At 48.8% G+C, this 24279-nt stretch overlaps 1 protein-coding gene across 1 annotated transcript; it reads right to left on the reverse strand.

The window, feature by feature from the left end:
* Positions 1 to 677: 677 nt before the first annotated feature.
* Positions 678 to 21436, reverse strand: SCAMP5 (secretory carrier membrane protein 5). Its single transcript, XM_043554977.1, has 7 exons — positions 21298 to 21436; positions 9803 to 9866; positions 8860 to 8988; positions 5421 to 5577; positions 4167 to 4268; positions 3622 to 3739; positions 678 to 3357 (listed from the first exon to the last, which is right to left on the reverse strand). Exons 2-7 carry the CDS (start codon positions 9807 to 9809, stop codon positions 3163 to 3165), a joined length of 708 nt encoding a protein of 235 aa, XP_043410912.1. The 5' UTR covers positions 9810 to 9866; positions 21298 to 21436; the 3' UTR covers positions 678 to 3162.
* Positions 21437 to 24279: the final 2843 nt, after the last annotated feature.

Genomic DNA, 24279 nt, shown 5'->3' on the forward strand with positions numbered 1-24279 from the left:
TCCTGTGCTAGGTGTACAGGATACAAGGCTAAATCAGACCTGTCCCTGCTCCAGACAAGCAGGGACACAGGGAATTACAGAATAAGATCCTCCATGGGGAAGCATAGGGGCTAAACAACCAGAAGCAGGGAAGCCCTCTGAGGAGGTACTCTAGGTGAATCTTGAAGGATGACCAGAAGCTTAAAGTGCCAGCACAGCAACCCAAATGGAGGGCACAGCCTTGGCAAAGGGGAAGCAACATGAGAAAGCATATTGGGTACACTTCACTGCCTTCTTCATTCTCTGGCACCCAGACCCCCATAAGCCCTGTTTGTTGAGGCTGCTCAATCAGCTGCCAGTCTCCCATCAGTGAGACTTGAGGTGACCCCCTGTGTTCTATCCTTGCCCTTGTCTTGCAGCAACCATCTGGACCAAACCACCCCTCACCCGTTAATCCAGGCTTCTACTTCCTCCTCAGGCAACTCAGAACTCCTCCTTCTAACAGGCAGGAGGCCTCTGTGGTAATTTCAAGGACTACTCAAGGCTGCCTCAGAGAAAGAACCACAAACAGATGTGTGACTTTTGGGCCCTGGGAATGACAGGCCACAGACCCACTTGACCCACCCTACCTCCATGTCCCACAGCCCACAGTGAGGCTCCACACAGGCCCACATGAAGACACATGACGCAGCAGGACACACAGGGCCAAATGTTCCCCTTTATTATGGTTCACTCAGTTACCACAGACAGACATTAGCTCAGGCAGGTCAACTGCCAGTTGGACAATGGTCTGTGTCCCCCAGAAACAAGGAGGAGCAACGGACACCAGCAAAATGCAAAAGCAGGTCACTGGCTGGCCAGACCTGAGGATTCCCAGAACTGACCTGGGCCTTCCTCCAGCACTCCCCCAAGACAGACCATCCAGCAGAGATAAATTCGTGCCCAGCCCCCACTTCTCATACCGGTTCCCACCCTAGGAAAGTGCATAGTTGCCTGGAGACGCAGCATCCCAGGGCCTGGACAAGCTGGGCCACAACCAGGTAGCAGGCCTTCCCAAGAGCAGAGCCAGGGCATAGCCATATAGGTCTGAGCCAGGAAAGAAGAGGGGCAGGTAGGACATCAAATCGACCACAGGTGGCATCCAACAGGAATGGGAACCACCACAGCCCTCCTGGAGCTACCAGAGACCAAGGGAAAGGGAGCCAGAGGTCTAGGGTAGGGGAGAGGAAAAGTGAAGAAAACCTAGACCTAGGGTCTCTTTTTAGGTACTAGAGGCTTGTGACTAGAAGGCTCTGCCTTCCAGAGAGAAAATGGTAGAGCAGAGAGCCAATCATACTCTGGCCCAAGCCTAAAGGACCATTAGGAAGAGAACTTTCCAGAGCCCTTGGCTCCCCTTACAGAAAATGAAGTACCTGGAGCTCAAAGCTCAGATGGTACCTGGAAGCCCAAGTGCTGGGTTCCAGCCCAGAGTGACCAAGCTGGGTTTGGGTTTTCAGGCTAAACAGCCCAGGCAGAAGGGAGGATGGAAAACAGGTAGCTGCTCCTTTGCTGAGAATCCACTCCCCTCCAGGCCTCAGAAAGAGCCAGGGCCTCCACCAGCAACATTTTCACGATGCTTAGAACAGAACAGCCCCACAAGACTTAAATCACCACCCTGCAAGGGAAAAGGAGTTCTGACAGGGTGAGGAAGGGCCAAAAACCAAGTCTAGTAGGCAGAAAGGAGCAAGTAATCTTGATTTGAAAAAAAAAAAAAAAAAAAAAAAAAAAAAGCCAGAGGGCTTTCCCTCCCACCCTGTCTACCCTGAAATCCCATTCCAGCCATTCATTGTGCTTGTGGATAGGACTGAGCATGTGCTTCTTCCTGGGCCCTGACTTCAAGAGCCCAGAACTGCTCTGTGACCAAAAGCAAGTTGGGGTGGGAAGAGGCACCCTCTCCTCTCACTGGGCCCTGCCTGCCTTCTCCTCCAATCTTCCATCCAGGCTCAGCCCTCTGAGCCTGCCCCTCTACCAGACCCAAACAACAGCTATAGCTCCCAGAAATCCAATGGTCTTTCAGAGACACCTGGCACCTGCCCAATGGGCTTGGGCCAGCCAGATCTCCCTCAAAGACCAATTATTATTTGCATACCCTCTGCTCCAGCTGCACCTTTATACCCCCAAATCACCTGGACACCACCCAGCTCTTCAGAGAAGACACTGGAATCTGCCTTCATGGGTAGCAGATGCCACCTAGCATGGGACGAGGAGAGTGACATAGGCAGAGGGGCTCAAGGGGACTCTGGAAAGAGAAGGAGGAAAAGCAGGACAGAGAAGAGAGGAGCCTTCCCCTGTAGGCCACACTCTGAGAATCAAGGAGATGACCCTGCACTTCCACTCCCTGGGAGTCAGGTTCCCAGGTGGGCTCTGCATCTCCAGCTGCGTGCCCTCCCACGTCACCACTAAAGCTCAGCTCCTGTCTACTTCCTTGATCTGGGAATGGGCTCAGTCTCAGGAGCAGACACAACTGGCACACTCAGCCTTGGGGAAGACAAAGAAAAGCCACATGGGAAAGACAGAGACCCTGGGCAAGAAAAGAAGCCACAGGGAATCTGACACCAGGAAAAGAGGAGAGAAGTGGGAGGTGGAGGAGACCAGATCAGAAGGAGCAAAGGAAGATCCCTGGCCTGTCCCCACCCTCCTACCTACCACCCCCATGAGCGCTAAATACTGTTGCTTCCCAGTAAGACCAAAAGTGGAGACAGTTTCAGCTCATGACCCTGGGGAGGGGCCAGGCTTTCTGCTATGCCTCCCTGGCCCATAAGGGATCCCTGGGCCAAGGTCAGATCCCTGGTGGAGGGTGGGGGCTGGTTGAGTTCTAAACATACATCTAGCACCACAACAACAGAGACCTCCACTGTGTACTATTTCACAAGGGGACATGGACATAGCTACCACTGCACGGGACAGCTCCACGTGCAGCCCACAGCTCTGAGTTCTGAGAGCAAAATCCAGAGGGGTGGGGAAAGGGGGGAGACATATACATATATATATATGTATATATATATATAACTCTGATTCTTTGTACAAAGTGGGGGAGGAGAAAAGGGAGGGGGGGAACCCTGCTTGGTCACCACAACTGACGATGTGGCTTGAGTCCCCATCCCACTGACCCCCAGCCCTGCCCTCCTGGTAGGTGTGGCTGGCTCACATCTCATTGGAGTATGTGTAGTTGGGGGTGGCGGAATACTGAGTCTGCGGCTGATTCATGGCACCCTGGGCCGCCCCCATGGCTGCATTCTGGGCCGCCTGCTGCACGTGTGGGTTCTTCCATGCCCCCGTGGTCCACTCCTCCTGAGCTTTGCTGAAACTCCCCCCACTGCCCCGGTAGAATTTATGAACCTGTAGGAGGAGGAGCACAAGGAAGGGTTAATCAAAGGGAAGGGGCAGACCTTCCAGGAAAGACCTGGAAACCAGAGACAAGTCCCTGTAAAAACCAATCCTCCCTCCCACACCTGCCCTGTGTACTAGGAGCAAAGTCCACCAAGCCGTTCTAGAGTGAGTCCCTTGGAAGACCTCGGGGTCCTCCTGTAACTTGGAGGAGGGTCGTTACAGATCGCAGCCCCTTCCCAAAGCCACCCTCTCAACCTTGAGGTGACCACATACCATGCTGAGAGCGATGAAGGAAAACACAGCCACAACCGTGAACATGATGGTGGGAATGAGCATCACCACTGCTGAGCCAACGTTTGTTCCGAAGAAGGAGATGGTGGCGATCCAGCCGCTGTAGAAAGAGGCCAGCTGTGGGGCTGCCGGCATGGTGACGGGTAGCCAGGAGCCACCCCACCACAGCCAGGAGCCATCTCAATGTCACAAGGAAGGGCCATACCATTGGATGCAAAGAGACCATCCAAAGGGCCTGTGTCAGTGGTTCAGAAGAATCCTTCCCCACGGCTCAGGACACAAGCTCCTCAGGCATAAGGCTTCTTTCCCTTGGGTTCTCCCATGATGCCTGACACACCTTAGCACCCCCAAAAGCCACTGCGAGGTTCTCCTTCCCCTCTGATGCTATGGGTATGTCACTATGACAACTATACTACCCTGAATCCTCTCACAGGCTAGGCAGCTAACACAGAGAGGTAAACAATGGACACACCCGAAGTGCCACCCATACCAGCCCTGGGTCAATCCCAGACACCCCGGTCTCTTACCAGACTCCCCAGCCTGGGATGCCCACAGCCTGGATGATGCTGATGACCAGTTGGGCCATGAAGGTAAAGAAGAATGCCATGAAGCTGAAGGAGCTGTCAGTCCTGCACCAAAGGAGATGACTCCCATCACCTGGGAAGAGGGCCAGGGCTTCCCTGCCTTCAGGACCCCCAAGCCCTTCCAAGTTTAAATGAGTATGCAACGGACAGAAGAGACCCAAAGGCCTTAATTGAGAGGCAAAAATGGGACAGTGTTTACGAGGATCTTTGCAAGTTTCCATGTGTAAGTTTCCGTGTGTTAATCTTGTGCGTGCAACATTACATAGGGAGAGATCTCCTCATAAATGGACCCTCACAGTACATGGATGGTTGGCCCTATTGGCATAGAAATAGATGGGTTGATTATGGTAGGAATAAGTAACCCCATTGTCAAGGGGATGGACAGCCTTACTGGCACCAAGATATCTAGCTCCACTGGCACATGGATGGACATTCCTATAAGCTCAGAGACAGAAAGTCTCGTTGGTACAAGAATGGAACCCTACTGGCACCAAATAGTAGCCTAATTGGTATACAGTTGGATGATCTGATTGGCAAAGACATCTGAGGCCCCATTAGCACTGATATTGATACTCCACTGGCACCAAGACAGATAGCCTTGTTGGTACATAGATGAATAGTCCCATTAGCACCAAGACAGAAGGTCTGTTTTACACAAGGTAGACACCCATTGGCACCAAGAGAGTTAGCCCCACTTGTACATGAATGGGTGTTCCCTTTAGCACATTTAGCATCCAATGAGTTGGATGACATCATTAGCACATAGTGTCAGTAGTACCTGGATGACTGGTTCCATTAGCACATGGCAGATAGCCCACCTGGTGCCAAATCAGCTAGCCCCACAGGCACAAAGACGGGCAGCTTCACCAAGACAGGTGCTCCCACTGGCAAAACTTAACATACAGCTGCCTGGGGAAGGCAAAACTAAAATAGGCCTGATATCTATGTGGTGCCCACCCAAGGAAGTGAGAAAGTAAGTGAGGGGTGGGAAAGGAAGGAACTAAGACTCTTGACTCCCAGCACTGAGCTCTCAGGAAGCCCAAGTCCTACCTGGCAGTCTGAGCTGAGGGTGCAGAAGTGAAAGTGAGTCTAGGGGGTGGTCAAAAAAAAAAAAAAGTGAGAAAATATGTAGGGAAGAGACAGGGTAGATGGGCAAAGAGACAGGGCTAGGAGCTGGGGTTAGCACCAACAACTTACTTGAAGGCCTTGTAAATGGGCCGAAACCAGCAGACGTAGGAGCAGGGTGTGAAGAGGATGAGCCAGAGAAAGGCCAGGCCAAAGTTGGTGGCTCCCCCGCCTCCGATCAGCCACGCGAGACAGCCCACCAGGTTCACGGCCAGCGTGACGCTGTTCACTGCAGACCCAGGAGTACATGCACGCACAGAGACAAACACCAGACACGCACACAGACACCCAGGCCCATGCAGAGATATGTGAGCACCCAGACATGGACACACACACACATAACAGACCCACAATCAAACACATGGAAACAGCATATACACAGAGAGGTAAATACACACAAACATGCATGAAAACCACATTTACAGAGATTCACACCCACAACGCACATCAGTGAATACACACAGATACACGAGACACACATGCATACACACACAGAGGGAGTACAGACTGTAAGAAAGAAAACTGGAAGCTTAGACCAATTCCATTCCCCTCCCCACACCCACTCATAGAGATCTGAGAAATCCAGAGAACAAAGAGTCTCCAGAGCAGGAACCCAGAGCCTCAGCCCAACAAGCCCCATTAAAGGGCCCCCAAAGCCTCCAGGTGGTAGAAATGCTCTTCTTATAAGAATGGCTTCAGCTGCTGGCCCTCCCATATTCACAGCAATCACCAAGCCCAAGGCACAGGAAACCCTTACATCTTCTTTTGCAAGGGGTCCAAAAAGTGGAAAGTAAAAGGCCTCGTGGAAACATCTCTTCAAGCCATTGTACCATCTACCCTGCTCTTAAAATGGGGCACATGCATTGGGGTGCCTGGGTGGCTCAGTCGGTTAAGCCTCCAATTTCAGCTCAGGTCATGATCTCACAGTTTGTGGGTTCGAGCCCCGCATTGGGCTCTGTGCTGACAGCTCAGAGCCTGGAGCCTGCATTGGATTCTGTCTCCCTCTCTCTCTGCCCCTCCCCTGCTCATGCTCTCGCTCTCTCTCTCTCGCTCTCTCTCTCTCTCTGTCTCTCTCTCAAATAAATAAACATTAAAAATTTTTTAAAAAATAGGGCATGCAGCAGTGGCTGGGATCTCAATCTCTATCTAATTCATTTCTTAGATAACTATTATGCCACTTCCTCCAAGAAGCCTTCCTTCACTACTCCAACTTTATTCATGTCCCATCCCTCTGACCTCTTTCAGACCTGGGCTGCTCTCATGCATGGTTTCCCAAGTACAAATCCCAGCCCATCAACCACACTAGAAGCTCTGCAAGAGCAGAATCCAGGCTCCCTCTCCTCTGTGTCCATATACTCTAGATGAACTCAGAATCACAGCATCACTGAGTCACAGCCAGCAGAAACCTCACACACAGGGCTTCTGACCTCAGGGTGCTCCCTTCCTCAAATGTTAAGTTGAGTCCCTTCAAGGCTCCACAAAGATCTGCTGAATAAACAAAAGCAGGCGGGCTCATTCGTGGCCTCAAACACGAGACATCTGTCTGGTCTTGGTTTCTGAATAGAACCGTTAAGCATCTCAAGGGTTATATACATTTCCTTGGGAGCCTAGCATCTGGCAGGTGCCTGGTGAGGACTTAGGAAGATATTTATAGCCCTTAAATCCAGCCCCTGGATTTTCTCAGGGGCAGAGTTCCCAGAGCTCAGGGTCAGGTGGGGTGCTCCCCAAGTCTGCTCTGGCAATGCTGTCACCTGGGCACGAAAACCCATCTCAGGGCCCCTCCTAACACCCTGGAGCATTTCTTCCTGTCCACTTCAGTTGTATTTCCTCCATCTCTGTGTATTGCCCCCCAATTCCCCACAACTTTGGTGTTCTTACTGATTTTATTTGCTCTTTACATAGAACAGATATTAACTTGTTTTTATATTGGTTTCTATCTCTCTTCCCAGATCCCATCTCTCTCCAGCTCCCTGGATCTAGTGCCTCTGTTGCAATTATTCCACTACCTCTTTGGAACAGACATCCATTGACTTGGCTACTCTCTCTCCAACCATCAGCTTTTTTCTATCTCCACTTCTCTCTCTGTCAAGCTTGGAATCCATAATTCATCACACTTTTTCTAATTCCCTCCCCTGCCTGGTCTTCTGATCACAGTCACCCTTGATGAACACAATGCCCACCTGCATCTGAGCTGAATGTTGCTAGAAAAGAAGGAGCCTACGGAGAAGCCTGGTAGGACTATGAATTCACAGCGGCCAACCCCAAACAGACCCTGAGCATGGCCCAGAAGTCTTCAGGGTCATGTGTCATTGGATAGTGTCCTCACCCTCTGCCCACAAATGCTATCATTCTAATCCCACTTTCCTCAAAACTCCCATCCTCACTTCTACATCACATTTGATGGGAAGAAATAGAAGCCATCAGAGGCAACCTCCTCATTCTCTTCCCAACATCTACAGACCTTCTCATACCTGCCCCATCTCTTCCTCCTCTCATGTACACAGGGAAAGATTCCTTCTCTGCCCAAAGGCTAAGCCAGGGCTTGAAACTGAGTCTGTCTGTCCCCACACTCTTTCTATCACTCCATGAAGGACCTGCTGCAAAGACAGCATTCTTTACCACCTTCCTGGCACAAGCAATCACCTCCCCAAGTCAGCAGCTAAGTGCAGGCCTGACTCAAGGCAACATCACACCTGACACACCCTGCTGTGGTCACACGGCAGGTCTAAGGTACCTTGAGGCCAGTACCCAGCACAGGAAAACCAGCCTGCCCTGCGTGTACCTGCCTAAGAGGTACCTTTGACCAGCCTGGGCAGAGCAAAGTCCCATCCCCCTAAGATGACACTTTCCCACCAACCTGCCACAGCCCACCAGCAACTGGAGTCTTTAAACTCTGGATCTCGACATTGTAGAACATCAGAACTCTAGATTCTTAGAGAAGTACAGACCGCACAACACAGAACTCCTTGGAACCACGGTGATCACTGAGCCAACACCCTCTTCCTACAAGTGAGGAACCTGTGGCTTAGGAAATAGGGCAATCAGCCCCATTTGATCTTGTATCTCCCAACTTCTACTCAGTGCTCTTTTCTCTGAGCAGTTTTCCAAAGAAAGCAAGACAAATGTGGCTTTGAGACAAGGATTCCTCTCCGAATCCAGAATCCGGAGGTCCTGGCAGCCACCTGGAGAACCACTCCAGGGGGAAGGGGAAGGGAGAGCAAAAAGAGAAATGATGCTACAGACAGAGCCCCTCACCTAGATGCTCTGTGAATGGGAAGTGTAGGGAGAGAAGGGAGGAGAGGCCTAGATGGGGGGCAGGGAGGATGAGGGAAACCAGGGCCCAGATGGGTAGTCAATCCATGAGCAGAACCTGCTGGGAGGTGGCCCATGCAGATGCTGCAAGGGTAGACAGCCAAGCCTGCAGGCACCCCACCTTGATGTCTGGCACGCACCAGCCGTCCTCCCTCCCCCACCCCGCCCCCGTGGCCCACCCCCATCCTACAGCACTCACACATCCAGAGGTAGTAGAGGCGCTTGGTCATGCTGAGATGCTGGGGAGGAATGTCTGCCTCAAAGTCTTGGTAGAAACATGGCTTCAAGGGGATGAATTTGGGCAATGGTGGGAAGTTGTTCACTTTCTCTGTGGGTGAAGCACATCACATAGCATCACCTTGAACGTCCCCCTCCCCGATGACCCAGTGTGATCACTCTTGCCCTGGTTTCAGCTGTCCCCCGACCCCTGTGGTCACAGCTACTCTGCTATCCCCACACAGCCATCCCTGCTTCCTCAAGTCTGCTACAAGGTTCCCAAAATAACCAAAGGCCCTGAGGCAGTGTTGCTGTCTCTCAGAAGAGAAACAATAAATACTGTCCATCAGGGGCACAGCTGCCTCCATGGTGGGGGAGCCAGTTCCAGGCAGATAAAGCAGGATGGGTAAGCCTGGAGACAGGAGTTCCCGTGTCCATTCCAATATTCATGTTCAGGAGCAAGTTACCACCCCTCCCAGGACCTCCGTTTATCCAGTTGGGTAGGGCTTGAGCTAGATAGTCTCTAAAGGTCCCTCCAGCTCTGGCACTGTGTTTGAGCCTTTGGAAACCAAACAACTCAGAAATCAGAAGGAAAGGGTCTCAGAGTATTAAAGAGCAATAGTGACAGAGGGGACAGGGACTGAGCCACCCTTGCTGCTTATCACTCAGATGGCCAGCAGGACCAAGGCATCAGGGTGCTCAGTTTCTGGTCCCCAGGGTCAGAGATCTGACAGAGAGCTCGACAATGTCATGTTGAGGGTCTCAAATAGATAGTCTCAGGGGGAGACCAGGGAAAGCCTGGGGAGAACAGAAAGGAGGACAGAAACAACTTGACCTCCAAAAACTAAAAGGGATAAGGAAACTAGGAAGGGGGCCACCCACCCTGTGCTCACCTGCATATCCTATGCACATGACCCTGTCCTTACCTGCCATGATGGCACGGGTGGCACCAGCTGGCCCAGAGGCCTGCCCACGCCTCTTTGTCTTGACCTGGTAGGAAAGAAAAGCCAGAGAAGGATGAAGTCCCTCTCTCAGCCCTGGTAGGGCTAGAAGCTCCTTAGGGAAGAACTGGGCTGTAACCCCCACAGTGGGATGAACCCAATGGAGGCAGTTCCCACACTGAGCCACCAGCCCTCCTTCCAAGCACTCCTGCCCTTTGTTTGAAGGCATAAAGTCTATCTTCAGAAACAAACCTGGGAGGGGATTCCATGAGGGAAGGCAAATGACAGAGAAGGCCTGAGGAGACCAGAGACCTCTGAAAGAGAAAATTCTATTCCTTGACCCTGAACATGGCAGACCTGGCATCAGTCACAGGCTGGCCTCCCCACTCTCCTGCCTTTGCCTTCCGTCAGTTGTTCACTTACTGGGGATTTGTAATATGTTAGGCACCGGGAGACAGCACGATGTGGTTCCTGCCCTCTGCATGAAACAGTCAATAACCTGTGGAGTACCTATGCTAAAAGGGAAGGGTGGCCACCATGAAAATATGCACAATATAGAGCAAGGTGATCTAACCCAGTGTGGGAAGTCAGGGAAATTCAATGTAAGCAGTGAGCAAAGACCTGAAGAATACAGAGGAGTTGCCCAGAGCAAGGCAGCCTTCCAGGCACAGCAGAAGGCAAGCACAGACTCTGATGCAGGAAGAAGTCTCACACTTTTATGGGAAAGAGGGCGACCTTGGCCAAAGCAAAGAGTACAAATGGGAAGCAGCATGAGTGAAACTGGAGGGGAGGTGAAGGAAGCAGGGAATGATTCTTGAGGCCCTTAGGAGGCAAGTTTGAAGGGGCTCAGAGGTGGCTCTGGGGAGTGCGGGGAGTGACACCATCAAGAAGACTTCCTGCCAGCTTAAACCACTGATTGCATGGTGGTGGGGCTATTAACTGAGATCTCCATCATGGGCAGAAACCAAAAGAACAGGCACAGGGTCCCAAGAAATACAAGAAGCTGCTGCCTTACAGACATGCTAAGTCCAGGGCTGCCTTGTGGGCATTGGGAATATTCAAAATCAGAAAATGGTCTATGACCAAGCACCAAGGTGATGCAACACTTAAAAGTTGGGTAGAGAGTTCTATAAAGCTTAAAAATAGGCAAAACAAGGGGAGGCTGGGTGTCTCAGTTGGTTGAATGTTGGACTCTTAATTTCAGCTCAGGTCATGATTTCATGGTTCATGGGATCAAGCCCCATGTAGGGCTCTGTGCTGGCAGCACGGAGCCTGCTTGGGATTGTCTCTCCCCCCGCCTTCTCTCTCTGCCCTTCCCCTGCTCTCATTCTCCTGCTCTCATGCACTCTCTCTCTCTCAAAATATATAAACAATTATATATATATATATATATATATATATATATATATATATGCAAAACGAATCTATGGTGTTAAAAGTCAAGAGGCAGGGAAACAAAAAATAAATAAATAAATAAAGTCAAGACAGTGTTACCATTGAGGGAGCAGGGAGCATAAGCTGAAGTATTGGTAATGGTCTGCTACTGGGTCTGGGAGCCGGTTACATAGTGTTGACTTTGTGCAAATTCATCAAGCATGAGATTACAATTTGTGCACTTTCCTATGTGTTAGGAAATTAAAAGTTTGCATAAAAAACAAGAACAAAAACAAAAAACAAAACCCTCGTAGAGTTCCAGTCAAATTCCTCTGGATCCAACTAAAGGTTTGGGCAGTTATAATCTTTTTTTCTCTTAAATGTTTTTATTTATTATTTTTGAGAGACAGAGAAAGAGCATGGGGGCGGGGGGGGGGAGTGGAGGCAGAGAGAGAGGGAGACACAGAATCCTAAGCAGGCTCCAGGCTCTGAGCTGTCAGCACAAAGCCCAATGCAGGGCTCCAACTCACCAGTGGTGAGATCATGACCTGAGCTGAAGTCAGACGCTTAACCAATTGTGCACCTAGGCGCCCCATAATCTCTTATTTAATGCTTTTTTTTTTTTTTTTTAAGAGAGAGACAGAGTGCAAGTGGGGTAGGGGCAGAGAGAGAGGGAGACACAGAATCTGAAGCAGGCTCCAGGCTGTGTCAACAGAGGCTGATGCAGGGCTCAAACTCATGAACTGTAAGTTCATGACCTGAGCTAAAGTCAGAAGCTCAACCTACTGAGCCATCCAGGCGCCCCGGGCAGTTATAATCTTTAATGGCCCCTTTGTGATATTAAATCAAATACCTATACAGAAACCCAACAACACCTACTATAAAAGGGAAAAAGATAGGCATGATAGAGGGCCACAAGAAATGACACCCTTTTACAGATGCATTCATTGTAGCATTGTTTGTAACACCAAAGGATTGGAAACAATCTACACATCAATAGAGGACTGATTAAGTAAATGGTACAGTCATACAATGGACTGTTCTGCAGTCCTCTGCAGCTATTTTTTTTTTAATTTTTTTTTTAATGTTCATTTATTTTTGGGAGAGAGAGAGATAGAGTACAAGCTGGGGAGGAGCAGAGGCGGGGCGGGGCGGGGGTGGGGGAGCTCAGTCAGGCTCCAGGCTCTGAGCTGTTAGCACAGAGCCCAACGCAGGGCTTGAACTCAGGAGCCACGAGATCATGACCTGAGCCGAAGTCAGACACCTAACCGACTGAGCCACCCACATGCCCCTAATGTTTATTTATTTTTGAGAGAGAGAGAGTGTGAGTGGGGGAAGGACAGAAAGAGAGGGACAGAGAGGATCTGAAGCGGGCTCTGCGCTGACTGCAGAGAGCCCGATGCAGGGCTGGAACTCACAAACTGAGATCATGATGTGAGCTGAAGTCAGATGCTCAGCAGACTAAGCCACCCAGACAAGCCCTCTCTGCAGCTATTAAAAAAAAAATAGTGATGTAGGGGTGTCTGGGTGGCTCAGTCAGTTAAGCATCCAACTCTTGATCTCAGCTCAGGTCTTGATGTCAAGCTAGTGAGTTTAAGCTCCGCACTGGGCTCCACACCTATTTAAAAAAACAAAACAAAACATGAAGATCTTCATGATTACTAGTCATTGAAAAAATGACAGACATAAAACAGTCTAGACAATAGACAACAAAAGATATAGACATAGTCAAAACAATATGCTACCTTTCAGAGTAAAAAAAAAAAAAAAGCAGGGGAGAGGAGAATAAAAATGTTTTTTCCTTTTTACCCAATAATCCTACTCTGGTTATTTACCCACAAATAAGAAACAATAAATACATATGTCATTCAATGTGACACTATTTTGCAATAGCAAAATGTTGGAAGTAACCTAAATGCAACTGTTTGAATAAACTATGGTATATCATTCAATGGAGTACTACATAGATGTAAAAAGAATGGAGATGATCTCTATTAATTGCTGTGGAATGACTTCGAGGATCTACTGTTAAATGAAAAAAGCAAAATACAAACAGGTATAAATACTATGCTATCTTTTGTGCAAAAAGGGGGGGAAGGGGAAAGAATATACATACAAATTTGCTTATTTTTGCAAAAGAAGCACAGGAAAAGTAAACCAGACACTAAAAAAAAAAAAAAAAAAAAAAAATGGCCAGCAAAAAATGTGATAGAAGAGCTAGGATGAGTAGTGAGACTTCCCTGGGCAAAAATTTATACATACTTTGTACATATAATATCTTACATATTCAAAAATGTACACCAGAAAGAAAAGCAATTCTAAAAGTGAAATAAAATCAAATGAACCTAATGTACAGGAAATTGATAACAACCACATAGAAAAAAGAACTGGCCAAGTAACTTTATCAGAGCACTCTGTGTTCTCTTAAAAGGATACATCTCAAGGACAAAAATAACTGGAAAGAAACCTGAAGTATAAGCAACTTTACTGTTACTGTTGGTATAGTGTAGCAATGCTGAAGCCTTGTCACGTGTACCCTAAGAGAGGACATATGATGTCCGGGGTTGATGTCGTTGGAACCTGGGCTCTCACTGTTAAGAATTTGGAGAGAGAATGTGCAATGTGGGAAAGTAAGAGCCCAGGAAAAGCAAGTTTTTTGTACATGTTTCGGTATCATTACATCTTAGTATTATTATGGAAATAGTTTTTTTTTTAAGTTTTATTTATTTATTTTGAGAGAGAGAGTGTGCGAGTGCAAGCAGGGGAGGGCAGGGAGAAAGAATCCCAAAGCAGGCTCCAGGCTGTCAGCACAGAGCCCGACATGGGGCTCGAACTCACAAACTGTGTGATCATGATCTGAGCCAAAATCAAGAGTCAGACGCTTAACCCACTGAGCCACCCAAGTGACCCCGGGACATCTTTCTGAATTAAAAATTACGTAAATGTATTATCTGTTCAAAAATACAAATGGAAAAAACAAAAAAAGGCAGAAGAGGATGAGCTGGCAAAGAATGAGAAGGAGCAGCCACTGAGGCAGGAGGAAAACCAGGAGAGCGTGGGGTCTCCAAAGCCAAGAGTAGACAGTGGACAAATATGACAGATGCCACTGCGAAGTCTGGCATGAAAAGAGCTGAACACTGAGGTGCATATAACACTCAAAAACATCAAGTCATCTGTGACCCTGCAAGAATTGTTTTGATGGCCATGGAGATGTGTGGGGTGGGCAGTAGAAGCCAAATTACATCTAGCTGAACAAACTAGCAAACTGAGAGTGGACACAGACAGCTCTTTGAAGAAGCCTGCCTAGGAAGAGAATAGAGATAGGTGAGATATGGGATCCAGAGAGGGCTGCAACTGATGATTGTTCAAGATGGAAATAAGCTAGGGATGTGAAAGATCAAGGGAAAGGTTGCATTTACAACAGACACAGAGGTTAACCGGAAAAACAAGCCCCTAAAAAGGGGAGAAGCACAGGGTCAAGGAGGTGGGACAAGCCCCAAAGCTAGCAGATGGGAAGGAGAACATGATGCAAGCACATACAGGCTTGAGACCCTGGAGAGGACAGTAAGAGTCCCCTCCTCGTATCTGCCTCAATTTTGTTTATTGTATAGGAGACGGGATGGGGTTGAGAAGGAAGAGGTAAGGGTGGAGAACCCAGCTAAGTCAATGGACAATTACAACACAGCCTGAGAGATGCCCTGGAAGAACAAGTACAAAAAGCTGTGGGAACAGAGGAGCACCTCCCTGATCTGTCCTGGAGGAGCCACAGAGGGCTTCAAAGAAGAAGCAATATCAGAGCTGAAGCCTGAAGGATGAATAGGAGTCGGTCAGGAGAGGATAGGAAAGCAGGTGAAGGTCAGGAGAGCAACAGCATGCATATTCAAGGGATTGAAAGGGTAGAGCAAGAATGAAGCTCAAAGTGAAGGGAGGGAAGGAAAGGCAAAAATAGCGCTGAAAGGTAGGAGGGGCCAGGTCATCCTGGCCTTGAAGGCCACCGGCAGAATTTGGGCTTTATCCTCAAGAGCCTTGTGAGCCACTGAAATATTACATTCCTCTTCTTTTAAAATATACAGCCTTGGGGCACCTTGGTGGTTCAGTCGGTTAAATGTCCAACTTTGGCTCAGGTCATGATCTCAGGTCATGATTCGTGAATTTGAATCGCACACTGGGGGTTCTCAGCACTGAGTCCACTTCAGATCCTCTGTCCCCCTCTCTCTCTGCCCTCCCCCACTCATGTTCTCTCTCTCTCTCTCTCTCTCTCTCTCTCTCTCTCTCTCAAAAATAAATAAATAGGGACTCTCTCAAAAATAAATAAATAGGTTCAGTCAGTTGAGTGTCCGAATTCGGCTCAGGTTGCAATCTCATGGCTCATGAGTTTGAGCCCCGCTTCAGGTGAGCTCAGGTCCCACTTCAGGCTCTATGTGGACAGTGTGGAGCCTACATGGAATTCTCTCTCTCTCCCTGTGTCTCTGCCTCTCACTCACTGGAGCTCTCTCTCTCTCAAAAATAAATTAACTTAAAAAATATATAGTAAAATATATATATGTATATAGCCTGATGGGGCACCTGGCTGGCTCAGTCAGTACAGCATGTGACTCCTGATCTCAGGGTTGTGAGTTCAAGTCCCACATTGGGCATAAAACTCACTGAAAGAAAGAAAGAAAGAAAGAAAGAAAGAAAGAAAGAAAGAAAGAAAGAAAGAAAGAAAGAAAAAGAAAAATAGGGGTGGGGGGTCACCTGGCTGGCTCAGTCAGCCGAGCATGCAACTCTTGATCTCACAGTTGTCAGTTCCAGCCCCATGTTGGGTGCAGTGATTACTTAAAAACAAAATCTTAGTGTCAGAGAACTAGAGACAGAGAGAGAGAGAGACAAAGTCTCATTGTTAACTAATTATAATTTAAATAAAAAGTAAAAATATATTTGTATAGCCTCACCGTTTTGGTTTTTTTTTTTTTTAATAAAATGAAAATATGTTGCTTTTTAGCTATGTATAAAAATATTTGCAAGTTATAAAAAACAAAGTGCACACGGCGCCAGGGCGGCTCAATCAGTTGAGCATCTGGCTCTTGACTCTGGCTCAGGTCATGATGTGGAATTGAGCCCCATGCTGGGCTCCACACTGAGCATGGAGCCTGCTCAAGATTCTCTCTCTTTCCCTCTACCCCTCTCCCCTGCTCGTGCTCTCTCACTCTCTCTCTCTTTCTCTCTCTCTCTCTCTAAAAGAAATGTTTTTAATCTTAAAAAAACAAAGTGCATAAAGTTGAAAATAAAAGTTCTTCTAAACCCACCTTCTCAGAGGCCACCCCCTTAACAGTTTGACCTTTAGGGTTTTGTTTTTAATGTATATATTAGCATACATGACCAAAACGAGATCATTTTATACATGCTGTTTTATAACCTGTTTTTTTCCACTCAACAATATCTCTTGAAAATGTTTCATATCAATGAATACAGGTTATCTCAATATTATTAATGACTGATCAACTGGGTTGACGCTATCACGGCCATGAAGCAGGTGTGACATGGGCTGATTTGGCAATTCAGAGGCCACAGTTTCAGGAAGTGGTGGGTGGGGTAGAGGCCAGCTGCCAAGAAATGAAAACAGGAGGAAGAGAAAGGAAGAAGTCTAGCAGACTAGTTTTTCCAAACTTTTAGCTGAAATTTAAAAAAAAAAAAATTATGTTTTTTATTTATTTTTGAGAGAGAGAGAGAGAGAGAGAGAGTGAGTGAGTGCTGGGAGGGGCAGAGAGAGAGGGAGACACAGAATCCGAAGCAGGCTCCAGGCTCTGAGTGGTCAGCAGAGAGCCCGACGCAGGGCTTGAACTCACAAACTGTGAGATCATGACCTGAGCCGAAGTCAGACACTTAACCAACTGAGCCACCCAGGCACCCTTGGCTGAAATTTTAAATACACACACACACACACACACACACACACACACACACACACACAGAATATCAGTGACAACACTGAAACACCATAAAGCAAAGAACGAACAGCCGTCATCTCTGGGTAGTGAAATTGAAGTTGTTGGTTTTCTTTCTTTTTATCTTTATTCTCTAAAATTTCCACAATGGTCTCATATCACTTTTGTAGAGGACAAAGCAACAGGTTTACAACAGCAGCAGCTGGAGGAGGACATAGGGTTAGAAAGGTTTATCCAGATAGAATACTTGAGCATATATATTTAGAAGCGGGAGGAAGGCATTATGGAAAACAGTGGAGAGGCTGAAGATACAAGAGAAGGGAAAACAGCTGATGGCCAGTGGGACCTCAGAAGACAGAAAGGGCCAGCATCCATAGGGCAGAGTAGGAGCATTAGACTAGGAGCCCTCCTTCCCCTAGGATTTGAGAAATCCAATTCAAGAAACGGGGAAACATGGTTGCGGCTTCACCTCCCACATACCTAACCAACCAACCTCTCTGTGAGTAGAGTTTTAGGAGAGTAGTCCAGTTTGGAAAACTCCTCCCATGAAATGGAATGGGGAGCTGATGGGAAGAGGGGAAGGGTTTCTACAAGTAACGGAGGGACAGCTGAGGCTGTAGACCATGCTCTGAAGTAGAACCAGACTGCTCTGGTATGTGACAGCCCCCAGAAACTTCCACATTCTGAGTGTAGAATCCAGATTTGAGGGGTCTGCTGTTAGAGTGGGACATACTAGCAAAGTTGTATGGCTGTTGAGAGCGTGGGCCAGTGGGCCATGGGGTCTTGGAAGGACGTGGAAGGTGTGGGACAGAGAAAATGGAGATGTCAGAAAACTAGAGGTCTCCTCGAGGTCACAAAGCAGATAAAATAGAAGTTAAACTGTGCTTCAAGAAGACTGAAGCTTAAGATTTCAGAGGTAGTCACATGCCAATGATGACCAGACTCAAATGTGGCTGGTAGAAAGGGTAATAGAAGGAGGCAATGGAGTGAATGACGGTGGTCCAACACTAAAGTCCTCCACGAAAACAAAGAAGAGAGGTGTGTGTGCATAGGGGGCAGGTAATAACTCAGATTGTGGGAGACTCAAAGGAGGAGACTCTAACCCTGCTCCAGCCTGACTCCCATCCTGCTCCCAGGCTGTCACCCAAAGGTGTGCCCATGGTTACAGAGAAGTCAGTGTAGCAGACTCTGGATGACTCAGTGCAGGAGAAGCCAGAGGACAGAGCAAGACTGTTTCCTTTGTTAATCCAGAGAATTTAGGATTGGGAGGGCTGTGGAAGGTTAGGGTCACAGTAATGGAGGGCTCTAAGCTACTCTGCCCTTATTTCAGGGCTAGCCTGTATGTGTGTGTGTGTGTGTGTGTGTGTGTGTGTGTGTGTGTGTGTGAGAGAGAGAGAGAGAGAGAGAGAGAGAGAGAGAGAGAGAGAAAGCCTGCAGTCACTGGTCTCTGCAAACCAAAATTCTTAGACTGCAAAATGGGAGAAGAAACAATCTGTTGTTCAACTGAGGCTTTCATAATATTGGATAGAGAGCTAGAGGGGTGCTACATACCTCCTAAAAATGTAGGTCTAAGGAAGCACCTCCTTAGTTATTAATAAGATAGCAAACACTACCTGAACTTTGTTCGAAAGAACCCAGACTGTCATTTATTCTATTTCTTACTATGAAGCTGGGAGGACAGAAAATCTTGAAGTGGAGAGAGTGAGGTCCATGGCAGAGAGAAGGGAGTCAAGCCTGGCCTCAGATCAGGCTAGAGACCTGGGGATAGTTCGAGGGCTTCCTGCTTACCAGCCTTCCCTCCTCTCTAGCATGAGTCTCTCATCCTTGGCTTAGTAATGGTCATTTTCTTCCTGCCTGTCCAGAGCCTATCTGCTAAGATGGAAGTTCCCCCCTCTTGCTCTACCTCTGGTCCCCTTATCCCACCCCAGACCCCACATCCCCAGCCCTGAAGTCCCAGAACTACGAATCATCCTCAGAAAACAGCACTCATCTGGCATTGCTATCACTGTCGTGTGATTACTCTTCAGTACCCGTGCTGATCCCGAGCCTGACATTCAAGGCCTCGTGTCAATCAGCTACAAACTTCCCAAACCACCACCTCTGCCTCTCCACCATAGGCTGACCTGCCTCTGACACAACCTAGCTTCACGCAGAAGATCATGTCCAGCCACCTCCTTGGCCTCCAGTGCCCCATACCCTGTCACCTCCTCTAAGCCCTACTATTTTTTCACATCCCACCTCTTCTGGGAAGACTTTCCAGACATCCCTGCTGCACATCCCACTGCTTAAATTCTGAATCTGTTATTGGGCAGCAAGTGCTCGCTCATTCTCATCCAATCTCTTCCTCACTCCCTCATGGATGAGTATTCCAGGAGGGATGCAGCACAGCACAGCACAGCACAGCACAGCACAGCACAGCACAGGGATGCAGCACAGGGCAGGGCACAGAGCACAGCCAATCTCTGTTCTTGCTTAAGATTTGAGTACCCTCCCAAGGGGTGAGAGTGGAGTGCCTGCTGCCCTCCCCCCAGTCAGGCTAAGCCCACAACCTCTGTCAACCCTGCTCTACCACACTTCCTCCTGGAAACTTTCAGAGATTCCAGGCTGTCAGCAGGGAACAAAGTGGAGTCAGTAGAGGAAATGCTGTGGGGAGGGGGAAGAGGTGGAGGGGAGGGAGCAGGAAAGGAAAAGTTAGAAGAACTGGGAGGGACACTCTAAACTAGAACAAGTCCCTTCCTCAAGGGAGGACAGTACTTAGTCCTGTTACTTCTTCCCCAGAGAAAAGTGCTGGCAAAGAGCTACCCAAGAGGGGAACCAACTTGTTCAGAGGTAGCCAATTAGCCAGGGAAAAAGTGAAAGAAACAGCTACAGAGCCCAAGGCCCCTATCCAGAGCTCTCCTCCCAGGATCCCACTAACTCTCCACAGGTTTGCTACACTGAAAACTCTTTCTGTGACCTATTACCAGAGACATCCTTTCTCAGCTCTAGGGACTTTGCCTTCAGGCTCTCCAAGTGAGCCCAGGTTAAATTTAAACTAACAAGATTTGTATAGCCCCAAACAAAATCTGTCAGTCATGCTCCTACAAGAACCATTTCTCTTTCAGAGCCCTGCCCCTGTGCAGGTAGAACAGGTAGGGCACAGGCTGCAAAATTCTCCAGACTTCCGCCACCCCGTGGGCACTTTCACATGGCTGGGGACCCAGGGGGACCTCCCCAACAGCTGTGCTTAGTTCCTACCGCTTTGCCCATACCACTCCCAGGGAATGCTCTTTCTTCACTCTCCCCCATCCAAATCTCCCCTCCCCCCAGAAGTCTATTCACTGGCTCTCGCCTCCCTTTCTCCTTATGTCCCTGGGAAAGTCTGCCAGGCCCAAGCTGATTTCCCCATCCCGGAGCTGGGGCATTACCGGTTTGAACCGCCAGAGATTGTGATGAATTCTCAGTAGAAATCTCTACTTGGTTTCCCCAACCCCCAGAGCAGGAGCTCCCTGAGGTAGGGGCTGGGATGGGTTCCCAAACGCCTCGCCCCCACCCTCATAGCCAACTCCTGCCAATATTGGAATGAGCTACGTCCTGCGTCCCCAACTCACTACCCCAAAACCCTGGTGGAGCCCAGGCTCAATCAAGCCAGTGTACCCATCCCCCATAACCCTTAGGCGGTTCCGACCCGCCGACTAAAGGTCGGGAGAGGGACAGGGGACACAGCCTGGGTCCATCTGCAGGGACCTCTTGTGAGAAAGGACCCAAAGGAGGCCACTGTCACCCCGTCTCCAGTCGCCCCCATCCTTGGCCATGTGCAACATCTCCCCCACCCCCCGACAGGGGGAAGAGGCCGGTTTCCAGGGAACACCAGGTGGGGCTGGGGGAAAGGAGGGCCCAAGGCCCAGGCTCCAGAATCCAGGGGTCTGACGTCACCCAAGACCCAGGTTCCCTCTGCGGGAGCTGGGAATGGGGATGGTGGGGGTTAGAGGGACCTGGAAGCACCTGGGGTGCTCTTCTCCTGCCCCAATCAGGGAAGGTCACCTCGACTCCCCACCTCTCTAGCAGCTTGGCCTGCCTGCCCCTGCATGCAAAGGTGAAGCGTAGGGGGTACAAAGCTGGATAGTGGGTGACCGCATCTCGCCCTGCGCCCAGCTTCCCTGGAAATCCCTTCTCCCGGCCTTCAGGCCCAGGACTCACCCGCCGCTGCCGTTCGGCTGCCGAAAGGCTGTCGCCCTGCTCTGCGCTTCACCCAGCGATGCGGCGCGGAGCCTGCCGCGAGCAGCTCCGGGGCTGGGGGCGGGGAGCGCGCGCGCGCTCCTCCTGCCGGCTCCTCACGCGCCCGCGCCACCCTCGCCCGAAGCAGCAGCCGCTCTCGCGAGACTCCCGCGGCACCTCTAGGGCCGCTCCTCCCGCGCTCGCGAGAAGGAAGGCCTGGCCACCCCCGCACCTTACAGGAACTGTCCGAGGTGCTAAGTTCCCGGGCACGGCCGATCAGGTGGTTGGTGGGTACAAAGAGAACAAGAATACATGGAGAACTAGAACGTAGAGAAAAAGAACCAAAGATGGGAGCCTGGTACCAGCAGCCAGAGCCTCAGCTTACAAGTCTGTAAATTGGGAAGAATAACCTCCCATGCTGACCCCAGGGGCTGCTGGGACGTACCAGAAAAGAGGAGAAAGAGCTTTGCGAGCAGGACAACTGATGACGGTCCTTCAGATCCGCAGGCCCAAAGTGACAGAGAGAAGACAGAGGATGGAAAATCTTAGATGAGACATGAAGAGACAGAGACAAGACATAAGGAGAATGAACACATAGATCCATGGAAAGATGGACATAGACGAGGAGAGTCACGAGCATAAAGACATAGAAACACGGAGAGACAGAGACATGGAAAGATAGGAGAAAGAGAGAACACGAAGTGAGAAAGAAATGAGAAAGAAATAGGGACAGGCAAGCTACACAAGGGAATAGAAAGACAGAACTTTAGAAAGAGAGACACAGAATAAAGAATCAAAGAGACTGTGATAGGCAGAGATGAACACCTAAAGAGAGTAGAGACCAGGGTTAATATTTAACAACCCAGAACTAGTGACAGTTGAGAGACCCACTTGGAGAGACGGGGTGGGGCTGGGAGTGAAAGATAAGCTTTTATTGTAAATGGTGTTTACATTGTAAACCTCCTGTGGGATCTCTACTGCCAGAGCCACCCTCTGTCCTGCCAGAAAATGGCTCCTGCCCTCCACAGTGCCCTCCACTAACACTATCCTAGGCCTGGAAGGGGGCCTCAGTGGGTGGGAGACACTGCGGGGATTCTTTGCCCAGAATAAGGGCCCATTGTCTGGCTCTAGCCTGCTGGGAGTGGGGCCTCACTCCCACAGCTGGGATGGAAAGGGGGTAGGAGTGAAGAAAAGCACACAAGAAATAGTGAGGGAGAGGGAAGAGAAGGGAGGGAGACTCAGGGGCTATGCAGGGTTGAGCAGGAACCATAATCTAGCCACCAGGCCAATAAGGAGGAAAAAGTCATGTGCTACAGGGCAGGACCCTGGGTTCTGCTGTTAGTCCTGTGCCTGGTTCACTCACATGGTCACTGCTCTCTGTCCCTGCTATAATGCAAGCTTTAACTGACTTACAGAGCTGTGGGGAGGACCCAATAAGATGATGAATGGAAACCTGAGGAGGTTGTCAAACCTCCTACAGGAGAGATTCTGGGAGTCCACGTGAGCCTCAGGGAAGATATAGGGATTCCCATGAGCCTTTAGGAGAGAGGTCTGAGGTCCACATTGGCGCTCACAGTGTACATGTCTGGGACGCATATGGAATTTACAGGAGATATTTGTGGTTCATGTGGGTCCTACAGGAGAAATGTTTGGGTTCCCATCTGATGACCACAGATGACTTTTTCCCAGTCAGGAGAATCAGAAGGGTATTTAATTTCTCCAACAACTAAGGAAAGAAAAGTATCCATGTCTAAAGTCATAAGCGCATCTTTGTCCCAATAGATTGCACCTTTAGAATGTGGGTAAATGGAAGGGAATAATGCTGTCAGTAATGACAATCATTTAAACAAACTTTTATTCAACAATTATTTGTTGATCACCTACTATGAGAAACAGCATACTGCAGTGGTTCAGAATATGGACGTAGAAAGCAGACTACCTGGCTTTTAAAGCTGTGTTAGTTTGATCAAGGTACTCATTCTTACTGAAACTTAGTTCAGTGATATTATCAGGTGATAATAGGACCTGTATCTTAGGTTTCCTGTGATGATGAAATGAATTAACACCTGTAGACACATGTAACACACGGACAGTGCCTGTTACAGTGTTTGTTTATACTGTGTACACTGGGAATATGTCTTTCTGATGGTTGAGGGCAGGAATGAGAAAGCCTGGGCCAAGTCATGCAATAATATATACAAAGCTTCTTCTCAAATATGGTGAATGCCACATGCCACTCACCAAACCTTGTCATATGGCTAATGCATGATAGACAGAAAGACATGCTCTCTCTAAAGGATGCAAGGCATGAAAAACAGTGAGGATGTCTAATTCTATTGCAGGGAGGGAGAAAGTAACTGGGAGCAATAATCCAATCTCTCATAGGGTCAGCTCCAGGCTGCTTGTCTTTTCTTGCCCATCTATAGCTGCTGAGGCATGTCCAACAAAGGGTCTCTGGGATAATATAGGATAATATATACGTTACAGGCCAGTAAACAACTGAAAATACAAGAGGACTTCTCTAGAATTTACTAAATAAATGCATTTTACTAAATAAATAGCATTTAATATGTCCAAATGAGATGCCAAGCCTCATGACTATTCCATAAAGTTGTGCTATTATCCCCAATCTGTATATGAGGAAAGTGAGGTTCAGAAAGGTAAAGTGATATGCCCAAGGAAACAAAATGGATGTATCTAAGAAACGAAAGAACCGGTATTTAAAAAATACCTGGTTTAAAAATACCTAAGGACGGGGCGCCTGGGTGGCGCAGTCGGTTAAGCGTCCGACTTCAGCCAGGTCACGATCTCGCAGTCCGGGAGTTTGAGCCCCGCGTCAGGCTCTGGGCTGATGGCTCAGAGCCTGGAGCCTGTTTCCAATTCTGTGTCTCCCTCTCTCTCTGCCCCTCCCCCGTTCATGCTCTGTCTCTCTCTGTCCCAAAAATAAATAAACATTGAAAAAAA

This window comes from Prionailurus bengalensis, chromosome B3 (assembly GCF_016509475.1).
Source record: "Prionailurus bengalensis isolate Pbe53 chromosome B3, Fcat_Pben_1.1_paternal_pri, whole genome shotgun sequence".
Classification (NCBI taxonomy): domain Eukaryota; kingdom Metazoa; phylum Chordata; class Mammalia; order Carnivora; family Felidae; genus Prionailurus; species Prionailurus bengalensis.